Below are 27,302 nucleotides of genomic sequence, written 5' to 3'. Positions count from 1 at the left end.
TCCCAATGGCAGGGATGGATGGGAGATTGGGAATTGGGAATTCCTGATGTGAGGGTGGGACGCCCTGGCACAGGGTGCCCAGAGCAGCTGTGGCTGCCCCTGGATCCCTGGCAGTGCCCAAGGCCAGGCTGGCAGAGCTTGGAGCAGCCTGGGACAGTGGAAGGTGTCCCTGCCATGGCAGGGGCTGGAATGAGATGGGATTTAAGGTCCCCTCCAACCCAAACCATTCTGGGCTCCAGTGAAAAATGTGTGCTCACCCCTTCCCTGCTCAAGCCCTCTCACCTCCTCACCACTCCCTCCTGCCCAGCAGCTTCCCTCTGCTCCCCATCAACCCAGCCATGAATATTCAGCTTTTAGGCCATTTCCTCTGTCACCTCTTTGCCATCAATGGAAAATTAACCCCCTAGGGCTGGGAACAGCCAGAGCCCTGCACCTCTGACACCTTCAGGATTGCCAGGGATGTGTGAAAACACCAGGGATGTGTGAAGCAGCTCTGTGTCACTGCTGGGAAACCTTCAGCCCATGGACAGGGGACAGCCTGGCTCAGCACTGAGGGAATGCCAGGCCTGGCTCATGTTCCCACTGTCATCATTCCAAGGCAGAGCCAGGCAAGGTGCCTGAGGTCACTGGAGGTGACCTGAAGTGAAACCAAACCCAGCAGAAATATCCAGCCCAAACTCTTGTGGGGGCAGAAATTGCTGGTGCCACATCAGTTCTGTTTGGGAATCCTGCAGTGGAATCCAAGGGCTGGGATCACCTCTGATCCCAGCTGCTTTCCATGACACTTTTCCTCCTCAGCTGCCAAGATTTATCACTGAGGAAGCTGAGCTTCCTCAGGGGAGGGTGTAAGAAAGAAATAAATTTATAAAAAATTTTCAAAGTTTGAGAGAAGGTTTATATAATATATGTTAGAAAATAATAAATACTAACTTAAAAATACCATAAAATAAAGCAAACATTATTTAAAAAGAAATACCATAAAATAAAGCAAACATTATTAAAAAAGAAACATTATTAAAAAAGAAACCTTATTAAAAAAGAAACCTTATTAAAAAAGAAACAACCTTACAAATAAGACTAAGTACTTTAGAAAAATAAAACTATAAAAAATGCATTGTAGAAAGACCCACAAGGGGTAATTTTAAATAATTAACTTTAAAACATTTACAACACAATGTAACAAAAACTAATAAGCTAAAAACCACTTATAATTAAGAAATAGTTCACTTCTAATTATAATGATGTAAATTATAACATCTGTTATAAATAATGAATAGTTCACTTCTAATTATAATAATGGAAATTATAACATCTGCTATTACACCCTTCACATATAACTAAAAATAAAATGAAAGTTTTTAAAACACCTCTCAATTATCACATCTCTAAGTCAGAAAAAACCAAAATCCCACAGGAGGGTGTTGTGGGGTGGGATTTAAGAGTCACAGGAGAAGGAAGAGCTGCTGGAATTATGGCCTGCAGAGCCAGCTGGAACCCCCTCCACCACCCATAGCCTTCCTTGGATTCAGCAGAAACACCACCAGCCTGGACTTTAATGGCAGTGATGGAAAATCCACACTTGGTCTTGTCCAAATATCATCACAGAATCCCAGAATGGTTTGGGCTGGAAGGGACCTTAAAAACCAAAGTTCCAATCTTGTCATGGGCAGGGACACCTTCCACCATCCCGGGGTGCTCCAAGCCCTGTCCAGCCTGGCCTTGGGCACTGCCAGGGATCCAGGGGCAGCCCCAGCTGCTCTGGGCACCCTGTGCCAGTGTCTCCCCAGAAATGCACCACCCTTGTTATTTTAATCCCATTCCATCCTCTCCCAGCCTGCAGAGGCCTCAGCTGCTAAGTTTTAACTCCCTAAGTAGATGTTCCTAAACCAGGAGCATTTAGGATGCTCCTAAAAGGAGTCACTTCAGGCTCTCCTGTGCTGATTGACCCCAGTCAGGGCTCTCTTTGCAGCAGGACATTCATCCCACACCCTGCTGGCACAGATTTTTGGCAGGATTCTCACCTGCCCTCCATGCCCTTCTGGGAGCACTTAACCAAGGAGCTGCTCTCCCAAATTTCCTGGCAGGGAAGGCTCAAACCAGACTCCAAAGCCACGTGGGGCTGCCTCAATCCCTTAGCTCCAGCAGGATGGACAGGCTGAAGTTCTCTCTCCAGCTCACCTGCATGTCCCAGCACAAACATCCCTCCTGCTGCTGCTCCAAAATGTGAGGCAGAGAGGAACACTGACAGCTCTTGCTGCAGTTTTGTCCATGCAAACAGGTTTCCTATAGGTGATCCAGAAAAATGACAGAATCCTTAAGGTTGGAAAAGCCCTTTAAGATCATTGAGTCCAACCATTCCCCAAGGGAAATGGCTTCCCACTGCCAGAGGGCAGGGTGGGATGGAATATTGGGAAGGAATTCTTGCCTGGGAGGATGGGAGGTCCTGGCACAGGGTGCCCAGAGCAGCTGGGGCTGCCCCTGGATCCCTGGCAGTGCCCAAGGCCAGGCTGGATGGGGCTTGGAGCCACCTGGGATGGTGGAAGGTGTCCCTGCCGTGGCAGATGTGGAACTGGATGAGTTTTAAGGTCCCTTCCAACCCAACCCATGATTTCTTGCCTGGAATTATATTAGCTTTTTGTATTTTTCACTACACATGTCCCTTCCTTGCTCCAGACTTTTCCTACACAGCCAACACGTTCATTATCACAAACCCATGATAATTATCACAGGTTCATTATCATCACACAATTAGCTGGCACAGAGCTCAACCCAAATCCTTTCAAATTTTCCAAAGGCAAGTTCTTGGACACAACTGATTTGAGTAGAGTGGTAGAGCTGCAATTCCCCAGCATCTGGAGTTGGAATAATAGTGAGATGCTTCTCCAGAGTTTTGGGATGAGCCTGCAATTATGGGACTGAAATAACCACTGGCCCTTTGCACTCACTGCATCTCCCTACCTCCTCCAGGGGCAGCTGTAGGAGCATCTTGAAGCACAGGGATCCTTTTCTGGGAACATCCAAGTGCACCCCAGCCTGTTGTCCAGTGTGCTTTGCCTGGATTTTTGCTGATTTTTTTGCCTGGATTTTTGATGCTCCCATGCTGCCCTTTATCCTGCCACTTCCAGAAGAGTTTCACTTTCATTTTCATTTCCAGGTCCAACTTCCCAGCAGCTGAGTCTCACTTGCTATCCAAGGCTGCAGGACAGGGACAGAGAGCAGCCTTTGTCTCTGCCCACACCAGGAGAGGAGGGCTTTGATTCCCCGTGCACAGCAGACACCCTGCAGCACGGAATGGAGAAAACCTCTAAAAGGAGTCCAACCATTCCCCCAGCACTGCCAAACCCACCGCTAACCCACGTCCTCAAGCGGTTTGTGAACACTCTCAAGGAAGTGAATCCACCGCTTCCCTGTCAGCATCACCGCACGCTGGAATCACCATCTGCTGGAATCTCCACCTGCTGAATTCCAACACCTCCCTGCTAGAACCAGCATCACCCACTGCTGCTGCTGCTGCTGCTGCCCCGTTCAATCTGTCCTTGGGAACCAGCCCCCCGAAATCCCTGGAAAGCAGCCGGCACTGGGTGCACATCACCGAGCAAGCTGCGGGCGGCTCGGGGCTCTCACCTACCCGGTGTCCCGAGCGTTCAGGCCGATGTCCTCATCCCTGCTCCGCGATATTGGGACAGCACCGAGGCGTCCCCCGGCCCCGGCTGCACGGCTGGAAAAGCCGGGATGGGCTAAAACCAGCGCGGCTGGGTCTGTGCCAGCCGGGGGAAGCGATCCCTGAGCCCAGCGAGGCCTCTCGGTACCCACCGGAGCCGGGAGCTGATCGCAGCTGAGCTGTGCCGGCATCCACAGGGATGGCCGCCTGCACGGAAGGAACAGACGGTCCGTGAGGGACACCCGGACAGCCCCAGCCTGGAACGGGGATGGTCCCGGTCCGTGAGGGACACCCGGACATCCTGAGCCTGGAACGGGGATGTTCCCAGTCCGTGAGGGACACCCGGACATCCTCAACCTGGAACGGGGATGGTCTCGGTCCGTGAGGGACACCCCGATATCGCCACAGAGCCTGAAGCGGGGATGGTCCCGCACCCCGACTCTGCCTGCGGGGATGCCCGGTTCCCCCCGGTTCTCCGTAAGGCCCCTCAGCGCTCTCCTCACGGCCCCTCTCAACCCTTCGCTCCCCTCTCTCATCCTTCTCATCCCTTTCTCCCCTCTCCCCGTCCGTCTCTCATCCCTTACCGGTTCTCAGGGAAGGAGGGATGGCGGGCGGGCGGCGCCGCCAACCCAACAAGCAAAGCGGCGGCGCGGCGGGGGCGTCGCGCGAGTGATTGACAGGCGGCGCCGGCCAGTGGGCGCGGCGGGTGGGCGCGGCGGGGGGCGTGGCCGGTGGACGGCCAATGGGGAGCGCGCGCCGCCGCCCCTCAAATCAGCGGGCTCAGCCGGCTGTCCCCGGCACGGAGTTGTTTGGCGGCGGGCGGGCGGGCGGTGCAGCCGGGCGGGCGGGAGGAGGAGAAGGAGAAGAAGAAGAAGAAGAAGAAGGGGAAAAGGCGGGGGGGGGAGGAGGTCTCCCCTTTGTTGCATGGGGGTGTCCAGCCGGGGCTGAGGGAAGGCAGGGAGGGGGTCGGTGCCTCCCGCTGCCCCATGGCCCTCGCTGAGGGGGCGGCCGTGCCCTACGCCGTGGAGCTGGGGCTCACCGTGCTCCACACGGCGCTCTACGCCGCGCTCTTCCTCTTCGCCTACCTGCAGCTCTGGCTGCTGCTCTACTACCGCGAGCGGCGGCTGAGTTACCACACGCTCTGCCTCTTCCTCTGCCTGCTCTGGGCAGCCCTCAGGACCACCCTGTTCTCCTTCTACCTGCAGAATTCCCTGCAGGCCCTCCGCCTCCAGCAACCCTTCGCCCACTGGCTCTTGTACTGCCTGCCCGGCTGCCTCCTCTTCTCCAGCCTCTGCCTCCTCAACCTCTATTTCGCCGAGGTAAGTTTTGCCTTTTGGGCAAAACCCCTCCAAAATTCTCTTTCCCAAACCTCCACCCTGCGGGACACCGGGGCTGGAAGCTCCTCTTCAAACTTGGAGCGCCCTGGAGCCGAGGCTTTGGGGTGCGATGGGGATGTGAGCGCCCAGGTGAGGGTGGGGGGCGATCCTGAGGGGCCGATCCTTCGGGACAGCCTGAGGGGATGCGGGGCTGTGCCCTGAATCCCGGCTGGGAGGGAGGCACAGGGCTTGTGCCCTGAATGCAGCCCTCGGTCCAGACTTTGGGACAGCCTGGGGGATGCAGGGGTTGTGCCCTGAATCCAAGCTCGGGGGTGGGGGGGGGAAACACAAGGATTGTGCCCTGAATGCAGGCTTGGGGAGAAGCACAGGGATTGTGCCCTGAATCCAAGCTGGGGGGGCGGGGTGGGATTTGGGGGGGATGGTGTGAGCTAAAAGTGTGCCCAGAATCCCAGCATCAAGGCTTTGGGGTGCAGGGCTGTACCCTACCTGCAGACCCCGCCTGGGGGGGTCAGCCACATGCCCTGAATTTGGGATTAGGGGGTGCGGGGACATGCCCTGCTCCCAGGTGGGCTTTTCCTCTTTGCAACCCAGACCCACCGCGGGGTGTTTGTGTGTGTGGGGGGAGGGGGGGGGCATCACTTGGGGGACTGTTTTGCATCTTTTTTCTGTTTTTTAATTGATTCCCCTTCTGCAAAGGGGACCAGAAAGTGGCAGCAAGCAGGGGCTGCTCTGGCCTGGAGTGATGCCAACCATTACGTCACCAGCCAGAGCCTCTTCTGCTATTGTTGCTGCGCTCCCTCCTTCCCTCCATCGCTCCGCTGCGAACCCGGCTTGTTGTTCCGCAGCTTGTCAGACAAAAAAACCCCGAGATCCCTCACACAACAGCCCGGGGCAGCCGAGGGGGGCCCCTTCCCAGCGCCAGCATCGCTGCTGGGACAGTGCGGAGCCGCTTGTTATTGTCACCGAGCTGTGTCCCTGCTTTTCTGGGTTTCCCATCACTCGTGTGGTGATTTTTAGCCTCCTTTCCTTAGTCCTTCCACTTGCCTTTATCTCCTAAAGCCCTGGCTCTCCCCTCCCCATCCTCCTCCTGAATATTTTGTTTCTGCTCCAGTTTCTCTCGAGCAGCCCTTTGCTCGCCTGCCTCCCGGTTCGCTGCCTATTTATGAAACAAGTCACCACTTTTTCCTTGCAGCTTTGTTGTTGTTGTTGTTGGGATTCTTTGCTCTGCAGCTCTCAGCTGTTCCCCAGCCTCACAAAGGAATGGCTAGCACACAGAAATCTCTCCAGTGTGTCACCCACGGGAGTTATGATTTCATTTTCCCCAGGACACCAACATTCACATGACACTTGGAGCACTGGGGTTGTTCTGCTGTTCTGGTGCTTTTCCCCACTCTTTTCCCCCTTCAATAAGCACCTGGAGGCTTTGGGGGTGAGCTGCCTGTTGCAAAAGGTGTTGTTGATGAAGTGGCAGTGCAATAACAAATGGTGCATAGAGTGCACAAATCCATCTTGTCTGCTTAAGCGAGTCTGACCTCCCAGTTGCTCCAGCCAGGAGGGGTTGGTGTCCCTTGAAAGGCAGGGATTCTGTGCTCTGCTCCACAGAGTGGCTGGATTTCTGTTTTCCTCTGGGTCACTGGATTTGACAGCAGATTTGCCTCTCTGCAGGCTTGTTTAAAGGTCCTCTTAAAGTAAATCCACATAGATTCCCAGGCTTCTCCTCCTCCCACGATATCTGTTTTGCAGTGAACTCTGCATGTATCCCATTTCTTTCTCCTTGAAGACCTAGAGCCAAGGGAAATCCTGTCTGAGGAAATAAGAGCTCTGAATCTGGAGTGGGGAAGGATAAAGTGACTTATAAAAATGGGTCTGCTTTGCTCAGCTCCAGGGAGGGCCTGACACTTCCCTGGAACAACCAGGAGGGGTGTCCATCACTCCGTGGGGTTTTTTGGGAGATCTCACTGGTGAAGCTCCAGAGGTTTGGAGAAAAAAGATGGAAAGCCTGGAGCTTTTCTGGCTCCCATCATCTAGAGGTGACTGGGGTGTTCGGTGGTGTGACTCCAGCAGAATGTGCCCATCCATTCCCAGTTTTTAAGGGCCACTTGGCAGCAGCCTGTGGAAGGACACTGAGCTTCTGCTGCCCTGGGGGTGGCATCCTGAGCTGAGATGCCCTCAGATAAAAGCAGGAGCTGCTGCTGTGCTGAGGGCCTGGCTCATTGTCCCTGTACACAGAGCCTCCTTTGTGGAGATGCTGGAGAAATGGCATCTGGGCAAGAAAATGGCCTGTGCTGATATTTGAGCTGTTCTTGCTTGATTTACAGAGCCCCTCAGGCAGCACAGAGGCTGGGGATGGAAAGGTGCTGGGGAAGAAGCTCCAGGAACAGATACCTGTGGAGAACTGGCATTACTTAACACTCCAGGCTGTTTCAGGGCTGAAATTCAAATTTGCTGAACTGCCTGGTGTTCCTCCTTTCTGTGGGGACAGGTTGTCCTCTTCCTGTCCCATCTTGGCCCCTGAGATCCCTGAGGGGATGCAGAGACCTGACAGAATCAGTGTGGGATGTGTATTTATTTTTCAGAGATCCCAGAATGGTTTGGATTGGAAAGGACCTTAAAACTCATCCAGTTCCACCCCCTGCCATGGGCAGGGACACCTTCCACTGTCCCAGCTTGCTCCAACCTGGCCTTGGACACTGCCAGGGATCCAGGGGCAGCCACAGCTGCTCTGGGCACCCTGTGCCAGGGCCTCATCACCCTCCCAGCCAGGAATTCCTTCCCAATGTCCCATCCATCCCTCCCCTCTGGCAGTGGGAAGCCATTCCCTGGCTCCTTTCATTCCATGCTCTCATCCTCTCCAGCTCTCTTGGGATACTTTTTCCACCTGGAACATCCCTTGAGCTTGGGAGCATCTCTTCCTTTCCACTTCAGCTTGTACCAGAAGGAGTCCCTTCCTGGCAATCTGGAGTTCAGAGTCCATCAGGTCAGAATTCCTCAGATCCATTCCCAATCTTGCCTCAATAGCTCTGATGTCCAACCTAGGATGCTCCTTTGCCTTTCCTTTGGAGTAGCTCCTGTGCTGCTTGAACAATGGCAGCTTTCCCAAGAGTCTGCAACTTCTGCTTTTCCCCAGCTCTTGGTCAGGACCATGGAAATGGAAATACATGGAAGGAGCTCAGGGTATTTAGCCTGGAGAAAAGGAGGCTCAGGAGGGACCTTGTGGCTCTGCAGAACTCCCTGACAGGAGGGGACAGCCAGGGGGGCTTGAGCTCTGCTCCCAAGGGGACAAGGGACTAGAGAAATGGCCTCAAGCTGTGCCAGGGGAGGTTTAAATGGGATATTAGGGAAAATTTATCCTTGGAAAGGAGCTGCCAGGGAGGTTTGGAGTCCCCATCCCTGGAGGTGTCCAAGGAACCCCCAGAGATGGCACTCAGAGCTCTGGGCTTGTGACAAGGTGGGAATCAAGCACAGCTTGGACCTGATGGCCTTGGAGGTCTTCTCCAACTCAAATGATTCTGTGAAGTGCAGCCACAACAACCTTGATCTTAAAGAGCTTCTTGAGCCTTTGGCACTCCTGGTTGTCCTGGGAATCAGCAGGGATGGGTAAGGAATGCTGGCCTGGTGGTGTGGCCAGAGCCCTTCACCTGCCTGGCTTGCTCTAAGTTCTCCATGTGAGGAGATGACATCAGCCCCTTTCATCCCTCCCTGCTCTCATTGCACTGGAGACAGCCATGGAGAGAGCACCCAGCCTGGGAGATGTTTGTCTCTACTGTCCTGGATCTCCTCACATGGAAAACTGGGAAAATCTCCATCCTTCATTTCCCTCTTTCACCTTCCCTGTGCAGCAGCCACCTGGCAGTGCCCTGTGCCTCAGAGGGACAGCTGCTGAGGCATCTCTGAAACCCCAAACTGCTCCATCCCAGAGCTGATGCTCCCCATGTTTCCCAGAGGAACAGGTGGCCCTGCTGGGGACCAGCTATTCTGGGAAAGGAGGGAACATGCAGAATTGCAGCCTGTGTTCAGGATGGCATGGAATGAGCTCAGCACTAATATGAGGGTGGTGAGGGATCCTCGTGGACAGTTCCAGCTCTTCCTCTGTGGGTTGAAGCTGGGGTTTGCACACTTGGGACAAGGTGTGATCCCAGAATAATCTGTGCTGTGCTCCCATCATTCTGTGGTGAGGAGAGGGATCTGTGTGGGGATGCTCCTGCAGCTGAGCTGTGTTGGGGCAGGGCATGGTTGTGTCTTGTGTCTGCAGAGCCCAAATTCATGTTGTTTTTATGAAGCAAAAAAAGGATTTGATTCCAGTGGACAGCAGCAAGTTCCTGGATCTTGCAGATCTGCTGGAAAGTAGCCTGGTCTTGGTCCAGCCTGAGTGCCTCACTGTAAGGTTTAAGGTTTAAGATCCTGCCTTTTGCAGGCACTGGGAGTGGTCCTTGGGTTCATCTGTGGGATCTGGGATGTGTCACTCTTCTTCCCTTAGCAGCTGTGACACCTGCAGTGCACCTTCTGAGGGTGAGTGTGTCTCTGAACACACCCTAGGGACTCTCTGGGATGTGATGTGAGCAAGAAAATCACTTTTATGGGATAAACCCACCCAAAAGCCCCCAGCATCATGGAGGGCTTTGGGGTCTGTAGCTCATGTCGGCCTCACCTTCTGGCTGATGTGGAGTGCCCAAGGGATCCATGGCTCTGGAAAGGCACCTGGGTACTCCAAACTGCTGTGAAAGATTGGTTCAGAGTAAATGTTCCCAGTCCTGCTGCTCTGTGCTGCTGAGACCTCTGGTCTCTCTTTTCATGCTTGATTTCTGGAGCTGGGCTCAGCTCAGATTTGAAGGAACTGTTCAGTTTGCAGGGGTTGCTGCTCACAGCTTGGCCTAATGCACCTGCTGAAGCACAGGGCTCTATTTTTCCTGTGTTTCTGAAGAACAGAATTGCTCCTGAGCTCTCTGTGCTGGGTTTTTCACAGCAGAACCCTCTGCCTGAGCTGTCCTTGGGCTCTGGGAGCAGCAGAGCCCCGTGCAGGAGGCTCAGAGCTCATCTCAAGGATAAGAACCCAGAGACACCCTGTGCACTCTGCTGGTGGCACCTCCTGACCCAGTCCCTGGGAAGGAAAAGCAGCCTTCAGATAACTTATCAGCCTTAAGAACCAAAACCACCAAAGCAGAGGTGGCTGTTCCTTTCCTGAACTTATTCCTATAACTTTCCAGGGGCTAATAAAAATGTAAGGCTGGAGCTGTGGTCTCCCTCTGCTTTCCATGGCAGCAGGCCAAGCATGAGGCTCAAATTGCTGTTGCACTCTTAACCCTGACTCAGCTTTGTGTGCCTTCATCCCTGGGGCTGCAGGGGAGGGTTTGGCAAGAGTGTCCTGCCCAAAACAGCATCTCCTGTGAGCCAGGGGCACTTCCCTGCTCAGCTGAGGGGCTGTTCTCAGCTGGGAACACAACATTCCCAGCTGGAATACAAGCCAGGGGCTCTGCAGGGCTGTTCAGAGGCTGAGGTTACAGCAGGAGTGCAGATTGCTCGGTGGATTTCCATGCTGCTGCAATGGGTGCTGAACCAGGAGTTTCCCAGCTGGATGTCACCAATGCCTGTTTTGACAGGACAAGAGGAAACAGCCTCAAGTTGTGCCAGGGAATATTTAGATCCTAAGTGGATGTTAGGAAAAAATTCTTCACTGAAAGGGTGGTGAGGTGTTGGAACTGGCTGCTCAGGGCAGTGGTGGAGTCCCCAGGCCTGGAAGTGTTCAAAAAACTCGTGGATGTGACACTTGAGGGCATGGTTTAGTGGTGAATGTGGTGCTGCTGGATTAATGGTTGGACTTGGTGACCTTGGAGGGCTTTTCCAGCCTCAGTGATTCAGTGATTCCAAAGTGCCTGAATGTCACCCACAGCAAACAAGGGAGGATTCAGGGATATTTCTGTTTTGGAGTCACCTGTGTGGCCCTTCCCAAGGCCCAGTTTCTTGTAGCTGAGATGAGTTTTAGGGCTCAGAGTGGATTGTGCCACACTCCTGTCACTCTGTGTGCCAGGACAAGGGGACAGGGAGCATTCCTGAGGCTGGATACCTCCCTCTGCTGAAGAACCACATCTCATTCCTCACTAAGTCAAACTCATCCTCTCTCAGGAAGAGGAGCCAGGCACTGGAAGTGGCTCTTGGAGGAGAATCACTGAAGCTGTCCAATGTCCTTTGAAATGCTTGGAAGCACTGCAGTGGCTCAGACAGCTCTCAGATCCTGAAATGGCTCTGGAAATCCCCTTGGCAGCAGCCTGATTCCTGAAGTTCATGTGCCATTTCTACCTCAGTACTGACTTGGAAGCAGGAGCCAAGGAATCCCAACAGGATAAAAGGTGCCTGAGGATGCCTGGGAGGAGATGAGTGATCCTTCACTGCTGACAGGGAAGGTGCCTTGTGGGAGAAGGGAAACTGAGCCTCCACCGCTGAGCAGTGATCCCACAAGTGCAGCTGGGATCACCCTGGATGTGTCTGTGCCTCTTCCCAAGTTCCTTGAAAGTCTCCAATCAGGACATGAGCTCTACCTGTGGCTGAGTCTGACTCCAGCTCTGGGATCCTCCCTGGTAGGGTCTGGACCTGGAGCTGGACACAACCCAGTTCTGAGCAGTGTGAGCACTGGTTCCCTGTGCCTTTGCAGCAGGAATTCACATCTGAGCTGTGACTTGGGAGTATCTGCACCTTCCTAAACTGTCCCTGCTCCTCTGACATGGAAATCCAGCATGGCTGAGGTCCTAAAATAGCCCAAAACATTGGGAAAAGGAGGTGTATTTTTGAAGGATGTTAAAGTGCTAAACTCCCTTCTTTTCTTGAAGTCTTCAAGGTGTGGTGTTAAAGTGCTTGTCACATATGGGGTGTTAAATATGTTTATGGTTGTTGGGAACCTGCATTTGGGCTGGGCTTGTACAAGGAGGAAGTGCCATTCTTTTGGGTCCAGAGCAAGACTCAATGCTGATAAATAACCCAGATTCCTTGGAGATGTCCAGCTGGGTTCTGATTTCCCTGTTCATCTCTTGAAAGGAAACCTAAATTAATCCTGTGCAAATCTTTCCTCCAGGTCATATTCAAAGTGAAATGTGCAGCTGAATTCAACAAGTACAAGTAAGTGCTGCTGTCCTGACCTTCCCTCCAAAGCTGGTCCCAGGGGAACTGGCTGGGAAGGGGAGGGTCAGGCCCCAAAAGCTGACCAGAGCTCTAATTCCATACCTGTGCTCTGAGAAAGGAGCCGAGTTTCACCTTGGAGCAGGACTGGGAGCTTCAGGGGTGCCAGAGGAGCTCGAGCATCCCAGCTCCCCTGGGTGGACTCTCAGGGTCACTCTGAGCTGTCCCAGCCCAGGAAAGATCAGCAGAACAAGGCTTGGGCAATGGGGGAGCCCCAGGTTTGTGCAGCCCAGGTGCTTCCCAGGGAAACCCAGGGTGGAAAATGCAAGCTCCAGGGGCTCTCAAGAAAGGAGTTGCAGTGGTTGTGATGACTCATGGCTTATTGACTGGAGTTAATGCAGAGCTGGAGCAACACTTAAAATCTGCAAGATAAGAACCTGACTGTCAGAAGATGAGTCTTGTAACTCATGACTGCTTACGCTGCTCATGTGTTATGAGAGCAGCTCCAACAAATCCTCTGCAGCCTTGGGCTGCCAATACAACCCCTGAAATTTGCTGGAATGCCTGAGCTGCCCAGCAAGCTGAGCCCTGGGAGGCTCTGCTGAGACAGGAGGGAGGTGCACAATGAACCTGGCCTTGTCTCACTGACCATTTTTTCCCCTCACCATGTCTCCAGGGTCCTGTTGTACCTGGGCTCCATCCTCACCAGCCTCCTGTTCCTGGTTGTGAATTTAACCTGTGCAATGCTGATCCACGGGGAGGTCCCAGAGAAGCAGCTCAGGTGGACGGTCCTGGCCCGGGCTCTGGTCAACGACAGCCTCTTCATCCTCTGTGCCATCTCCCTGGCCTGCTGCATGTGCAAACTGGGAAAGATGTCTTCAGCCAATGTCTACCTCGAGTCCAAGGTGGGTAAATGCCTTGGGAATTCCCTCTGGGACTGCTCAGCTGGATCTGGGTGTGCTCACTCAGGGCAGCGCTGGCCTGGTGGCACCTGAGCTGCTCTGGCTCAAATTCTCCTTCCAGCGTGGAGGTGGCAACTCTTGGATTCCTCCCTTTCACCAAGTGCATGCTCCTGCTATGGGAGTGGTGTTTCCTGCATGTTTTAGGGGAATACTTTGTCTGCAGCTTTGGCATAACAGATTTATGAGCTGCTTCTGCTTTTCAGGCACAGAAAATCCCAGGTTTGCCTTGAGAGGGTTCTCTCAGAGCAGCAGATGCAGTTTTGTCTGTGTATTTTACCTGTAGAAGGTGTGTCAGGATTCCCTGCAAAGGGGATCCCCCAGAAATCCAGCTTTAGGTGGGCTCTGCTTGGCTAGGATGAGATGAGCATTTTGGAATGGGAGGAGAAGTTGCTGTAGGTCCTGTCCCAAAGCAGGACAGGTGAGGGTCTGAACACACACAGCTCTTCTCCAGCAGATAGGAAAGTGGAAAAAGCCACCAGCAGTGTGGCAGGAGGCTGCAGTCAGTGCCCACCTGAGTGCCTGGAAACATCCAGAGGAAAAGCCAGAGCACCTGAGCACAGCCAGCTGAAGCTGAGGCTGTCTGTAGGAACTGTCTGGCTCCTTAAGCAGCAGAGGACATCGGTGGCTTCCTGGAATGCAGGAGGTGTGGGCTGGGTCTGCTGTCCTGCCTGGCTCTGTGACAGCTGTCCAGAGGCTGCAGGTTGCATCCAGCTCTGCAGTGAGGCAGGAGCAGAGAAGCTGCTCAATCCCTGCTGGCCTGGGCCTGCTATCCAGCTCTGGCTGCCTCTGGACACTCATTAACTCACCCAGTTCCCCCAGTGCAGGACCTTCCTCTCCTCAAATGCCCGAGGCTGCCCCTGGGCTGTGTGCAATGTGCTCCAGGGAAGCCTCTGCTCTGCACTTGGATACTCAGCCTGCTGAAGGTCTCTGCCTCCCTCCCCTGCCTTGGGGGCATCCTCTGATGTTGTGTTTGGGAAATTGCTGCAGAAGCAGGCTGGGGATGAGCAGAAATGTTACACAGATGCCCCAGAAGGTTGTCCTGCCCCTGAACTCAAAGGCACACAGCAGGGCTGGAGGCTGCTGCCTGCCACACTGAAGGTGGGAATGTTGGAGCTGTGGGAAGGAGGCTGGACTGCAGCCAGCTCCTGTCCTGGGGTCCTTGTGAGCTGGAGATTTGCTTCTGCAGCCTTTGTGCCTCATTGTGCTGGCCTGAGCACCACAGGCTCAGCTTCCAGTGGCAGCAGGATGTGTGCTGGGCTCCAGGGCTATCTCTTGTCTGTTGGCACCTCTCTCCTGCTGACTCTCTCAAGACACTGTCCTGAGCTCCAGATCTAGGAAAATAGAGCTGGGATGTGCAGCAGACCACTGGGATGAGCTTCCCCAGCAGATTCTCTGCTTAAACACAAAGGCAGCTCAGCTGCTGAGAGATGTTTGTCCCTCGCTGTGACTTGGTGCCTCCCAGCAGCCATTAAAGGGATTCACGGATGGATTTAACAAAACCTGGTTTGTCTCAGCATTCCTGAATGGTTTCAGTTGAAAGGGATCTTAAATCCCATCCAGTTCCAACCCCCTGCCATGGGTTACCTTTAACTAGATCAGGATTGCTCCAAGCCCATCCAGCTTGGCCTTGGACACTTCCAGGGATCCAGGGGCAGCCACAGCTGCTCTGTCACCCTGTGCCAGGGCCTCAGCTCCCTCACAACCAAGAATTTACTCCCAGTATCCCATCTAACCCTGCACTCTGTCTGTTTGAAGCCATTCCCTGTGTCCTGCCCCTCCAGGCCATTGTCAATGGTCTCTCTCCATCTTTATTGTGGGCTCCCTTCAGGTACTGGGGTTCAAGCTCTGGGTCTTTGTGCCCACCCCAAATGCTTGAGCTTCCTTCTTAGAGGAGTGTTGGGGTGCTGGGTGGCTGCAACTGAAAGGGCTGGGTGAACACCTCTGCAGGGTCTGGGCTGTGAAGCAGAAGTTGATTTTCCTGCTGGTTGGTTGTTGGCCTTGTGGAGATTCCCAGAGGAAGGCAGGGGGTGGAACAGCATCTCCCTGGACCCCCAGTTTGGAGCTGACTGACAAAGTCCTGCCAGGGACACTCCAGTGCCTCAGATCCTTCCCTGCTCCCAGGCAGCTCTGGCTGTGTGGCTCCTGCAATGAACTCATCACATGAGAAAGCTCTTAGCCAGCTCTGAATATTTTAGCAACAACATACAAATGTTCTGGGTCATTCTTGCCTGCACAGCTGCTCATGCATTTAAGGGAGCAGGGAAGAACATCACAGCTCTGTATTAAAACTCTCTTTATTTCTTCCTGTCCTAGGGAACATCTGTCTGCCAGGCTATTCTGGTGGGATCTGTAGTGGCCCTCCTGTATTCCTCAAGGGCTTGCTATAACCTGGTAGCTGTGGCCATATCTCCAGACGATGTTCCTGGTCCTTTTAACTATGGCTGGGACAACCTTTCAGACAAGGTGAGTGTGTGACCCCCAAATGCAGAGCCAGTGAAGTGAGATGCAGTCACTCCTCATCCTGTGAGGATGAGCAGGGGGCTCTGGGGCTGGGGTCTGAGTAGCTGAACCCCCACATGAGCTGCCTTTCTGCTCTGCTTGCTCTCTGCACCCAGCAAATCTGAGTCCTCCTCTCCCCAGCCACTCCATCAGGAAGGATTCCCTGCTCTTCCCTTCCAGCCTGCCAACTCTTCTTGTGAGGGAGAGGAGGGACAACTCAACTAGAGCAGAACAGCAATGCTTAATCGGGCATGGCTGTGTGTGAGGGGGAGTCACTGGTGTGGGCAGGAGCTCCCAGTGCCCTGGTGGCACCCTCTGAGCAGAACCAGCTCACCCAAACCAGCAGCAGCACCAGGTGAAGGTCACTGTGCTGCTTTGGGGACTCCTGCCTTTGGAAAGGTTGCTCTGCACTCCCAGTTCCAGCTTCTGGGAGCTCTGTGGGTGGCTGGGATGACACAGACCCCTCTGCCTTGTGCCCACAGGTGCACGTGGAGGTGAGCAGTGAGGAGTACGTGGTGTTTGGAGTGGTCCTGTTCCTCTGGGAGCTGGTGCCAACCACTTTCGTGGTGCTGTTCTTCCGCGCTCAGAGACTGAGCCAGAACCTGGTAGGCCTGAGCAAGTCCCCCTGTGCTGGGAGGAATGCCTGGCATGACTTTTTGGGAATGTTTCGCTTCTGGCCTAACTCCTTTCTCCTTGGCAGACTCCAGCAGGGATGGTCAACAGCCACAGCTACAGCTCCAGGGCCTATTTCTTTGACAATCCCAGGCGCTACGACAGCGACGATGACTTGTCACGGCTCGGGGCCAGGGAAGGAGGGTAAGGAAGGGTTGTGCTGCTGCTCTGCTGCCCTCTGGGGCAGCACCAGAGCTCCTGGCTTCTGCTCCCAGGGAAAACTTTGGTGGAAGAGGCAGCTTGGGTGAAGTAGATGCGGCAGGAAGCCTCTGACAGAGCTTTTGTTCCCTTGTGCAGCTCACAAGGAGCTGTTTTTAATGGGCAGAAGTGACCAGCTCAGAGAGGTGGATGGTGCTCACAGGTGGTGATTGCAGACAGGAGGGCTGGGATCCATTTCAGAGGGCTCTGAAATGATCTCCAGAGGGGTTTCTCCACTGGGGAGTGAGAGCTGGTGAAGTTCTGGAAGGGAGTGGGGACAGGAAGTGCTGGTGTGGAGGACAGTGGTCAGGTATCCCCAGCAAAACTCTTACAAGGCATCCTGGCAGCCCTATCACCTGTCTCCATGGAATGGTTAGGGATGGAAGGAACCTTAAAGCCATCTTGTTCCACCCCCTGCCATGGTGGAACATAATGGGCTTTAAGGTCCCTCTTGTTCCACCACCTTCCACTATCCCAGGCTGCTCCAAGCACTGTCCCTCCTGGCATGGAACACTTTACTTCCTTTTCTCTTCCAAGTCCCTCAGTGCTGGAATAAATCAGCTGAGACTCCATTTCCTTCATGCAGAAAGCCAATTCCTTATTCACAAAGCTCATATTTATAGGAAATACCAGCACTGTATTAAACCTAATTTGTCAGCAATGCAGTGAAATTCCCTTCACTGGTCAGTAAGGGCTATTGTATATGTCTATCAAATTTTCTCTCTCTACATATGTTTACATTTTTCCTTTGTGGATTCTCATGGGACAAATTTTATTATTTACACAGGTGCATTTGTTTTTCATCCTCAGAATAGATTGTTGTGTTAAAGGAACCTCTGATTCTCAAAATAGCTTCACATGGCAACTTGCAAATTGCTTGTTAGCTGCACTGAGAAGAAATGACAGGCCAGCTTTGGTAATTTGATTTCATAAGGCCTTTTTTTAATAATTCTTCTACCTGTCTACAACATCTCACCCATTTCATTAATTTAAAAAAGGCTCTGTTCTGATCCTAAACCAGCTTGCTCTTGGGAGGGTATTATCTCATTAAGGTTATCACTGGTTATCTATTAGATATGAGATGAAAGACTGATTACAATCACAAAGCTTATCAAATTCTATCAAGTCATTGACACAGGATTTCACAGCATGAGAAAACAAAAGAACAATCTCCAATGTCTCTTAGGGATATGGAGATAAATGACCATTGTTTTGAAGTCCAGATAGTTGGGACTCAGGAGAAAGTCCATTAGCTGGAAATGTTGATCTTTGACATCACTGAATGTCCTCATGGGTCAGGGAATAACTGAGGAAGGTTAGTAGGAACACTATACAGTGATGATGACATGGGGCTTTTGTTGGCAAATTGCCCCTGTATTTTGCAGACACAGCTAAGCCTTGGCAGTCCTGCTTCTGTTCCTGTTCTGGCCACGAGGGCTGCAGGGTGATTGGGTTATTTCCCTTTCCACTGGGCCTCGTTCTCCCAGAGGTGATGGGTGATTGATTGAAGGAACAGGTGACCACTTTGAACCCGCTGCTGATAAAACACAAGCATGCCCTCTCTTGAAGTCAGTACGTCAATTAGGCTTTGCTAATTGAGGCATACTCAATCAGGATTTAGATTTGATGATCTTTATTCCAAATTTCTAATGCAAATATTGCACTATTCAAAATTCTTTGTTGTGTAAATTTCTAATGTACATATTACATTATTTAGAGGTTCTTAAGGCACTAAATTCTCCTTTTTGTTTTTGCAAAATGAGATGCATGTATTTGCTTATCAGCTTGAGGAAACATCAAGGCAAAACCATTCATGTAGTGAACAAAAAACTGACAGCAATCAGGAATAAGCCAGGTACAACAATTAAGACTACTTCAGATAATACACATAATTAATAATACATGTGAAATTAGGTAATTAGGAATCTCTGAAACACTGAACCATCATCCCAGAGTCTGTGAACAGCTGACAAACCTCAATTTAGTGAGGGCTCGGATAATTATTTCCAGATAATAATTCCCAAGCTCACTCTAAAGATAGGTTCAGCTGTCATATATAAAGGGTCAAATTGCCAAGTCAAAGTGACCTGAATCCAGTTTTGATGCAGAAAACATTGGGTTTATTGACAGATTCTCCTTCCAGGTAGAGCTAAGGCCTGGCCACAGCCCAGGCTCCATCTGGGAGGGAATTCCCTAAACACATTTTAAAACAAGGCTCTTAAGAATAGCAGTTATGAGTAAAGGCCTTGGGGTTAAAGACTAATCAAACCATCCAGTAGCTGGATCCCTCCAAAGTTTCCTTCAGGATAGAGATGCTTCCAACACAGCAAACTCCTGGAGTGTTTCTGTAATAGGTGGCAAACCACAAGATCAGCAGTTCAGAGCAGGCTTTCAACAAAGCTCAAGTATCTTTTCTTGGAAGTCTGAAAACCACTTAAAATTATTGGGACAGCATTGGGTCAAACCATAGAGCCAGTGCAGGGACTAGCCAGAGAGCTAAGCTGGTCTAAGAGATGCATAAGCAGCTAGAGAACAAAAAAGAAGGATCCTGACACCACATGAGTCTTTTAGATAATTGCACAAAGAGATGTTAAAGCATATAACAAGCTGGCTATAAATACAGTAATAGCATCTTATGAATGATGCCTATTATAAAATCAGTACATTCACATCATGTAATCAATATATCAGTGGTAACCCTCTCAGGAAGATGAGAAACACCTTTCTAAACAGTCATGTACCTATGACAGCAAATGTAACAAAGGAAAGCACTGAAACAGCTTACAGTCAACAACAGCCATAATGGAGAATCATCACTGACTCTTCTGTGTTATCTATGGAAGATACAACAGCAGAGATTGTAACGAGCAACAGAACCTTCACAAAATCCAGGGTGAACACACTGTATCTTCTTTATCCACAAACAGCTGTTTGTCAGTGTTTCATCTCAGCTGTTTTAGTCACAGTCATCTTATCTCTTAAAAAAACAGCTTTATACCTTTCAGCATAGAAAGGTAATGTTTAACTGTCTTAGATTGCAATGCAAGATGTAACCAGATGTATTCTATCACCAGCTGTTAAAACCAGGTGGGGGACTGTTCTTTATCTCTTCCATGACTCACCCCTCAAAACTCCAGGGGGAGAGCTTCTCTTAATGGGCCAGCTGTTAAAACCAGGTGGGGCAGTTTTCTTTATCTCTTCCACAATGGATCCTCCCTCCAGGAGATATCTTCTGTTAATGGCCCATTGAGTGTCCCTGCATGGCTGATAAAATTCCATCATCCCATTGGGAGATGCTCTCCCCAGGGGGAGGAGCTAAAGCATTCCTACCTGGATATAATTTGATGCTTGGAACACCACAGCAGCCTTTTCCATTGGATTCCCAGAGCAAGACTAGACACCATTGGACCTTCAGAGGACAGCTACAGCCTTCTGCAGGATCATCCCTTCAACAGAGCCATGTTTGTCACTCCAGGAGAACTGCAACCACCATTTATTCGGACAGCTACCTGACCCTCAGGGTGTCAGGTTGTATTCTGAGTTTGTCTGCTTCAGCAGTAACATTTTATTTGTGAGCTAATTATTTCTAAACTTTAAGGAACTGCTGCAGATAAAATTCAAGGTTATAGGACTTGGTTAAGAAATTATTTGCTGCCCATAATCTTGGGAGAAGAGGAGAGCTGCAGGCACACAGGGAAGCGGGATGGAGACAATCTTAGAGCAGCAGCAGCAGCTCCACGAGGAGCGGGAGCGGCTCATGGACATGAGGGTGAAGGAGATGCTCACCAAGAAGTCCAAGCTCCATGACCAGATCAACTTGGACTACAGCACCCAGGCCATGCAGGACAGGTACGTGGAGGTGAGCAGCAACCTGTGGGAGCTGTGTGATGACGAGGATGGTCTGCATGAGGAAGAGCTCAGTGCCATTTCTGGGCCAAATCAATTTGTGGAGTTTCACAACAGACTGAAGCAAATTAAGGAATTTCACCAGAAGCACCCAGGATCTCTGTTCCTATGTCAGTGGAGTCTGAGGAGCTGCTGAAGGCCAGAGACAGCCTGAGTGAGGAAGCTCAGGATCTGGTGGAGCTCACAGATGAGGAAGGGTATGGATGATACTTGGATTTGCATGATTGTTACCTCAAGTATGTTAACCTGAAATCATCAGAGAAATTGGATTATATCACTTACTTAGCCACATTTGACCAACTCTTCACTATTCCCAAGGAGAGAAAAAATGCTGAATATAAGAGGTATCTTGACATGCTCCTTGAGTACCTGCAGGGTTACACAGATCGAGTGAAACCATTACTGGACCAGAATGAACTTTTTGAGAAAATTCAGGCAGAGTTTGAGAAGAAGTGGGAGAATGGCACATTCCCAGGCTGGCCAAAAGAGACCAGCAGTGCCCACACCCATGCTGCTGCCCACCTGGACCTCTCAGCCTTCTCCTCCTGGGAGGAACTGGCCTCCCTGGGACTGGACAGGTTAAAATCAGCTTTGCTGGCTTTGGGGCTGAAGTGTGGTGGGACTCTGGAGGAGCGTGCTCAGAGGCTTTTTAGCACTAAAGGCTAAAAGTGCTTCCCTGGAAGCACTTGATCCTTCCTTGTTTGCTAAGAATCCAAAGACAAATGGAAGCAAGAGAGGTAGTGAAAAAAATAAAGATCTTGCATTCCTGGAAGCTCAGATTTATGAGTATGTGGAAGTTCTTGGGGAACAAAGACACCTCACCCACAAGAATGTGCAGAGTAAGCAGGCACAGACAGGGGAGGAGAGAGAGGAGGAGGAGCAAGAGCAGATCAGTGAGAGTGAAGATGAAGAAAATGAAATAATTTATAACCCTAAAAATCTGCCTCTTGGTTGGGATGGGAAGCCAATCCTGTACTGGTTGTATAAACTCCATGGTCTGAACATCAACTACAGCTGTGAGATTTGTGGTAACTGCACCTACCGAGGGCCCAGGGAGTTCCAGAGGCACTTGGCAGAGTGGAGACACGCCCGTGGAAAGAGGAGCCTGGGCATTCCCCACACAGCACACTTTGCCAAGGTCACACAGATTGAGGATGCAGTCTCATTGTGGGCAAAGCTGAAACAGCAGAAGGCTTCAGAGAGGTGGCAGCCTGATACAGAGGAGGAATGTGAGGATTCCAGTGGGAACGTGGTGAACAAAAAGAACCACAAAGACCTGAAGCGCCAAGGGCTGCTGTGGGTGTCTCCAGATCACAGAGAAAATCTGCAGAGAGAGTGGGTCTGGCAGCAGCTCTGACTTCTTCAGTGTCTGGATTTTGGATTTTGTATGTGCATGAATATAGATTTCAAGAATACTTTATAGAGTCACTTTCTAGTAAGCCCCTTAGACATTGTTTTATATAACAAACAAACAAAAAAAACCAAACAAACAACAAAAACAAAAAAAAAAAAAAAAAGGAAAAATGGAACAGAGGTGCAGTGGCCAAGCCATGTATAATAGGTTTCTTAGATGAACATCAATGAAATATAGATTAGCTGATCTCAAGTGATGGCCAGCCACTGCCCCACACAGGGGGAGGAGGGCTGAGCTGCCCCATGCCACCACCAGCTAGGGAATGGAAAACTCTGTGGCATCATCCTGTGCCACTGCACCTCTGTTCTCCCCCCTAAACACTTGTGGTTGAAAAAGAGGCAGGGAAAAGGCAAGAAAACAAACCCTAAAAACTGCACGCATTTTTCTACATTGGTCTACAAATGTAGAAAATTCTCAAAAGGCACCAAGCACCCGCAGCTCTCCTGTTTTGGAGTCTGTGAGTTCCACAGGGGACTGCCAACCGAGGGGCCCAGCCCAGGTGGAACCACTGGGTCTGGAAAGAAGCTTTGCTACAAAAATACTGTCTGGTCCTGCTGGTCCTGCAGTTTGAGTTCTGCTGGAGGATGAGACCTGCTCAGATGGCCGCCTGTCTGCACCATCTGGGGGGTAACTTCATCCTGACCGAGGTAATTTTGCACAAGCACACCACTAAGTTCTGGTTCTGGGCTCCTGGTTCTTCATTGGTTTCTCCACGTGGTTTGACTCTTGCTGCCCCTACTGCTGTGTCCAGCTCCAGGATAGAAGGAAATGACTGACACAGGGGCTGCGTGCTCCTGAGCATCTGCATGCAGGGACACACACACAGGCACTGTCCCAGAGCCAGAGCAATCCACTAAATGCATTTACCTAATCAGGGACCAGCCCCATGACCACACAAGACAGTAACAAAGCTGTCAGCGTATACTTATTGTACTTTCTCTCTCCTTTTCCCAACATACTTTGCCTCTTCTAACTCACAGTTTGCCTTTCTTTCTGTGATGTTACCACACAGTTGCCATTCTCACGTGTCATTTCCACATCACTTTTCTATTCTGCAACTTGTTTCCCCTCCCCTCAGCAGTGACTTCACTCACCACGGTTCTTGAGACTGTTGTCCCCACGATTTGCTGGGCCCTTGTCTCTTTGGCAGCTCTTAGGCTGCCTCACCTTCCAGGACTCCCTTTGGGCCATGTATCTCCCGAGGCTTGGAGACCACGTTTGTGTTCTGCCACTCGCAGTTTAGTTCTCACCAGGTGCACACTTTCTCCCAGGAGTTGTGTTCATTTCCATGCATTCCACACCCTCTGCAGCCCCTTTGCCCGGGTTCCACTTCACCCCCTGCCTCTTGTCTTTGCTTGTTCCGTGTGTGCTTGAATTTCTTTTTGTGCTGATCCTGCAGCCAGCGGTGCTGCTGGTGGCTGTGTCCATGTGCTGTGTGTCCTCTCACTGCTGTTTGCTCCCACCTCAGCCATACTCTTGGCCAGCTCCATCTTCCTTTCATGACTTTGTATGTTTCATTTCTAAATCCTGTCTTGCCACCCAGTCCTGGGGTCAGCTTGGCTCATTTCACCTTTTTTGTGACAAACTGTTCATCTCGCGTTGGTCACATCTTTGGGGGTCACCATGTGTTGGAATAAATCAGCTGAGACTCCATTTCCTTCATGCAGAAAGCCAATTCCTTATTCACAAAGCTCATGTTTGTAGGAAATATCAGCACTGTGTTAAACCTAATTGGTCAGCAATGCAGTAAACCCAGTTCATTGATCAGTAAGGGCTATTGTATATGTCTATCAAATTTTCTCTCTCTACATATATTTACATTTTTCCTTTGTGGGTTCTCATGGGACAAATTTTATTATTTACACAGGTGCATTTGTTTTTCATCCTCAGAATAGATTTGTGTTAAAGGAACCTCTGATTCTCAAAATAGCTTCACATGGCAACTTGCAAATTGCTTGTTAGCTGCACTGAGAAGAAATGACAGGCCAGCTTTGGCAATTTGATTTCATAAGGCCTTTCATTTATAATTCTTCTGTCTACCACACCTCACTTGCTGCCCAGGGGTGTAGAGAGCAGTTCAGAGCTTCTGGCTCCTCTTGACCAGCAGGGCCTGGTGCTCTTCTGCTTGTAGCTGTCTCATCAAAGCCAAGTTTCTCGGAGATATTGTATCTTCAAACTTCCACCTCCTGACCACTGCTGGGAGCAGAATCTGGAGGAGCCAAATTATTAATCCCTAAAACCTCCATGCCTGTTTTTTTTTTTTTTTCTGCCTCTCCTGCAGCTTGGCCACCTCTCAGTCTGTTTTTTCTGTCTCTCCTGCAGCTTGGCCACCCCTCAGTGCTCGGGCTGCTACGGTTCCCTGGCTGGCACCGACGGCGCCGCGGACAGCGCGCCCTTGCTCTGCGCCGCCGGCGGCTCGGAGATCAACCAGCACCAGCACAGCTCCCACCCTGCCCCACACAACTGAGGAGGCTCCCTCTCTCTGTTCCCAGAGTGGCACTCATGTATAGGATTGTAACCTGGTTTTTTTCCTCTTTTCCTCCTCTCCCCCTGAAGCATCTAACTCATGACACAAACATTCCACTACCTGCCGCAGCCGCGCGCGCCGAGCCCAGGGGCTGCAGGCACTTCAGTCAGAGAACTGTGACTTTAAGGTACCATGTAGCAAAGTGAAGCTGAACTTCTCTGGAAGCTTTTTTTTTTTTTTTTTTTTTTCTCCTTGGTCTGGTCTTCAAGATGTTGGCAGCTAAATGCACCAGAGCTTCCTCACTAGAAAAGAAACATCAAATGCATATTTGCACTTTTATCTGCACACTTGGAAGGAACGAATCTCGCTCGGGCCGTGCTTGGCCTGAGACTGTTCTAGTTACTGTTTTAATTGCACATCCAGAGCTGGGAGAGGCACTGGCTTCTGCAGAGATGTGTTCCCTGAAGGACTCTGCATCCCTGGGAGCGGGGAGCTCTGTCTGGGCAGGGCCCCCGGTGCTGGATGCTGGAGTTTTCTGTGCCATATTCCCACCTGGCAGGGCTGGGTGAGGCCCTGGGGCTCGGGGGGTCTTGCCCTGCCTGCTGGTCCCACCTGGCTGCTGCCCTGTCCTACCCGGGCCTGTGGCTCAGAGCTGAGGGAGGTCACTGTTCCTGCTGGCCTCGTGATGGCCCCGCTGGCCCGCGGCAGAGGGACAGGGCTGGAGCTGGCTCAGCAGGAGTGTGTGTGCAGGAATGTGTGTGAATCCAGGGCTGCTGCACCCCTGGGTGCTGGGAGCAGCCCTGCTCCCCCTCCTCCTTGCCCACAGTGGGGCTCCCCTCGTCCCCCTCAGTATTAAATTGCATTTAGCAGATAACCAAGAGTTTTAACCTGAAGTGAATGTGAACTGCTGGGTCCCCACCGAGGTGCAGGGGGTGTGTGGCTGCCTGTGGAACGTTGCTGTTGCTGAAGGAAGGGGCAGAAACCACAGGGATCTGATCCTTGGGCTCCTTACTCTGCCCTCCATGTGGACCTGGGGCCTCCCAGGGTGGGAGTGCTGGGTCAGGTCCCTCTGTCTTTCCTTAACCAAAATAGCCAAGTTTGACCTAGCCTGGGCTCTTTGGAGATGAGGCTTGGTGTTATTCCTGCCTTGTCCCTGAGCTGTGGGGATGAGCAGGGCAGCTTTGGATAAAGGCACTGGTGCAGGGAAGGAGCTGCTCTGACCATGGGGCAAATCCACCCTGGGACTGCTTTTAACCTCCCCAGTGTGACACTGGGAGCCAGGGAATGCTGTGCTGGGAGCTGTGAGAGCAACCCCAGCCTGGGGCATCCTCTCCTCACCAGCCTGTCCCCCTCACCCCTGGGGCTGTGCTGAGCTCGGTGTCACTTGTCTGTCCCACTGCCCTGTCCCCGTGTGTGGCCTGTGCTCTCCCTGCTCGCCTCCTGCTGGCCCGAAAAAGCAGCAAGTCCTGGCTCTTTTTTGGAGAAGGCAAAGATTGGGAACTCTGAGCACACCCCTTGCTCCAGTGTCCACCCCAGCTGCTCCCCTGTCTCCTGGCAGGAACAGGTTGCTCCATCTCAATCCCTGCTTGGCTTATGGCAAAGCTGGTGAAGGGCCAGGCACTGTCACCCTTCCCTCTGCTCCCATAAGCCTCCAAAGACAGCAAGTGACACTCGTGGCCCCTGTTCTTGCTTAAATTCCAAAGCACTAGGAGCACTTTAAGTTTTACTTTGGAGGGAAAGGAGTGTAGTGCAAAAAAAAAAAAAAAAAAGAAAAAAAAAGAAAAAAAAAAGAATAATTAAAAAAAACCTACAAAAACCAAGGGCTACAGGCTCATTGTTCCTCTTGCACTGAAGCACACAGCCACACTATGATCTTCCTGGGTTTTTGGGAGGGCAGGTCAGGGCAGTGAGCCTCGTTGCTGATGGGCCCCTGAGCGAGTGGCCAAGTTTGGGTTTTCTCCTCTGTCTGGACTGACAGCTCCTGCTGGGGCTGGTCCTGTGTTTTACTGAAGTCATTTATAGCTCAGAAGTTACAAGGACTTTTTTAATGCATAGTTGCCTTTCATTAAACTTTTTTTTTTTTTGGTGGGGTTGTTTTGTTTCTGTTTTGTTTTGTTTTTTGTTTTTTTGGTTTTTTTTTTGTATGGTTTAACAGTGTTCTGGCTTTGCAGGTGGGTAGCAGCTGCTGCCCCAGGAGCTGTGGCCAATGAATGTACCTATTTGTTCTTCACTAAATTGTAACCAAGCACTACTCTGTTGAAATAAATTTAAAAAACAACAACAAAAAAAGGACTTTCTGTGCTGGGATGGCTCCCAGGTGACCCAGCCAGCTCCAGGTGTGGCCCTGTGATCCCCTGTGCCCTGCCAGCACCTGGCACATCCGATTGCTCTGGGATGGGCTCTGGGGGTGGCACAGGGGGTTTCTTTTATCCTCTGGTGTTTCTCTGGCTGCAGCCCTGAGGGAACAGCTGGAGCTGTGCCAGGACAGGTTTGGGTGTAAATCAGGGAAAGGTTCTTCCCCCAGAGGTGCTGGCACTGCCCAGGGAATGGGCACAGCCCCGGGGCTGCCAGGGGTGCCCAGGGTGGGAGTGTTGGGGTCTGGGCAGGGCCAGGAGCTGGGCTGGGCACTCTGTGACCCTCGTGGAGCCCTCCCAGCTCAGGGAGGCTCTGCCTGAGCCTGTGTCTCCATCTTGTGAGGTGCAATGTGCTCAAACCAGCGTCCCAGCTGACACTTCTGGCCAGGGGCTGTGCTCTGTCCTTTCCAGGACTGCCTCCCCCAAACCCAGCAGCACCTCCAGACCTGGAGCTTCCTTTATTCCTTCCCCAGCTTCATCCACACCCACACAGCCTTGAGCCAAGGAGCAGCAGCTCAGCTGGAGCCCAGGCTGCTTCTCCTGCTCTCCCCACATTTCAGGGTGGAAAGCAGAGGGGTTTGCACACAGATCCAGGTTTGGAGGGGGCTGTTTTCCATCAGCACTGCCCACACCCAAACCTGTCCTTTCTCCCTGTTGGATGGTGCAACCAGGGCTGGAAGGAGCACCAGGAACTGCCTGTTCCTAAAAGAAGAGGAATTCTGAAG

General features: G+C 51.6%; 2 protein-coding genes and 1 pseudogene across 4 annotated transcripts in view; 2 read left to right on the top strand and 1 right to left on the bottom strand.

The window, feature by feature from the left end:
• The window catches only part of TXNDC16 (thioredoxin domain containing 16), a 40,050-nt gene extending 35,727 nt beyond the window's left edge, over positions 1-4,323 (bottom strand). Inside the window, exons 1-3 of one of the 3 annotated variants that reach the window (XM_036383901.2) lie at positions 4,246-4,294; positions 3,629-3,868; positions 2,959-3,195 (exon numbers count right to left, since the gene is read on the bottom strand). The gene's annotated coding sequence lies outside the window, so the exon portion shown is untranslated. Of the gene's footprint in view, positions 1-2,958; positions 3,196-3,628; positions 3,869-4,245 lie in introns of all 3 variants that reach the window. The other 2 variants (XM_036383900.2, XM_036383902.2) reach the window with 2 other exon arrangements.
• Positions 4,324-4,647: 324 nt separating this feature from the next.
• On the top strand, positions 4,648-25,097 carry GPR137C (G protein-coupled receptor 137C). Its single transcript, XM_036383908.2, has 7 exons — positions 4,648-4,980; positions 12,062-12,105; positions 12,782-13,010; positions 15,381-15,530; positions 16,049-16,171; positions 16,267-16,382; positions 24,079-25,097. Exons 1-7 carry the CDS (start codon positions 4,648-4,650, stop codon positions 24,221-24,223), a joined length of 1,140 nt encoding a protein of 379 aa, XP_036239801.1. The 3' UTR covers positions 24,224-25,097.
• LOC118687155 (splicing factor 3A subunit 3-like) lies at positions 17,645-21,755 on the top strand (annotated as a pseudogene).
• Positions 25,098-27,302: the final 2,205 nt, after the last annotated feature.

The sequence above is a fragment of the Molothrus ater genome, chromosome 6 (genome assembly GCF_012460135.2).
Source record: "Molothrus ater isolate BHLD 08-10-18 breed brown headed cowbird chromosome 6, BPBGC_Mater_1.1, whole genome shotgun sequence".
NCBI lineage: Eukaryota > Metazoa > Chordata > Aves > Passeriformes > Icteridae > Molothrus > Molothrus ater.
Note: the sequence above shows the minus strand (reverse complement) of the source record. Positions and strands in the feature narration are given on the sequence as shown.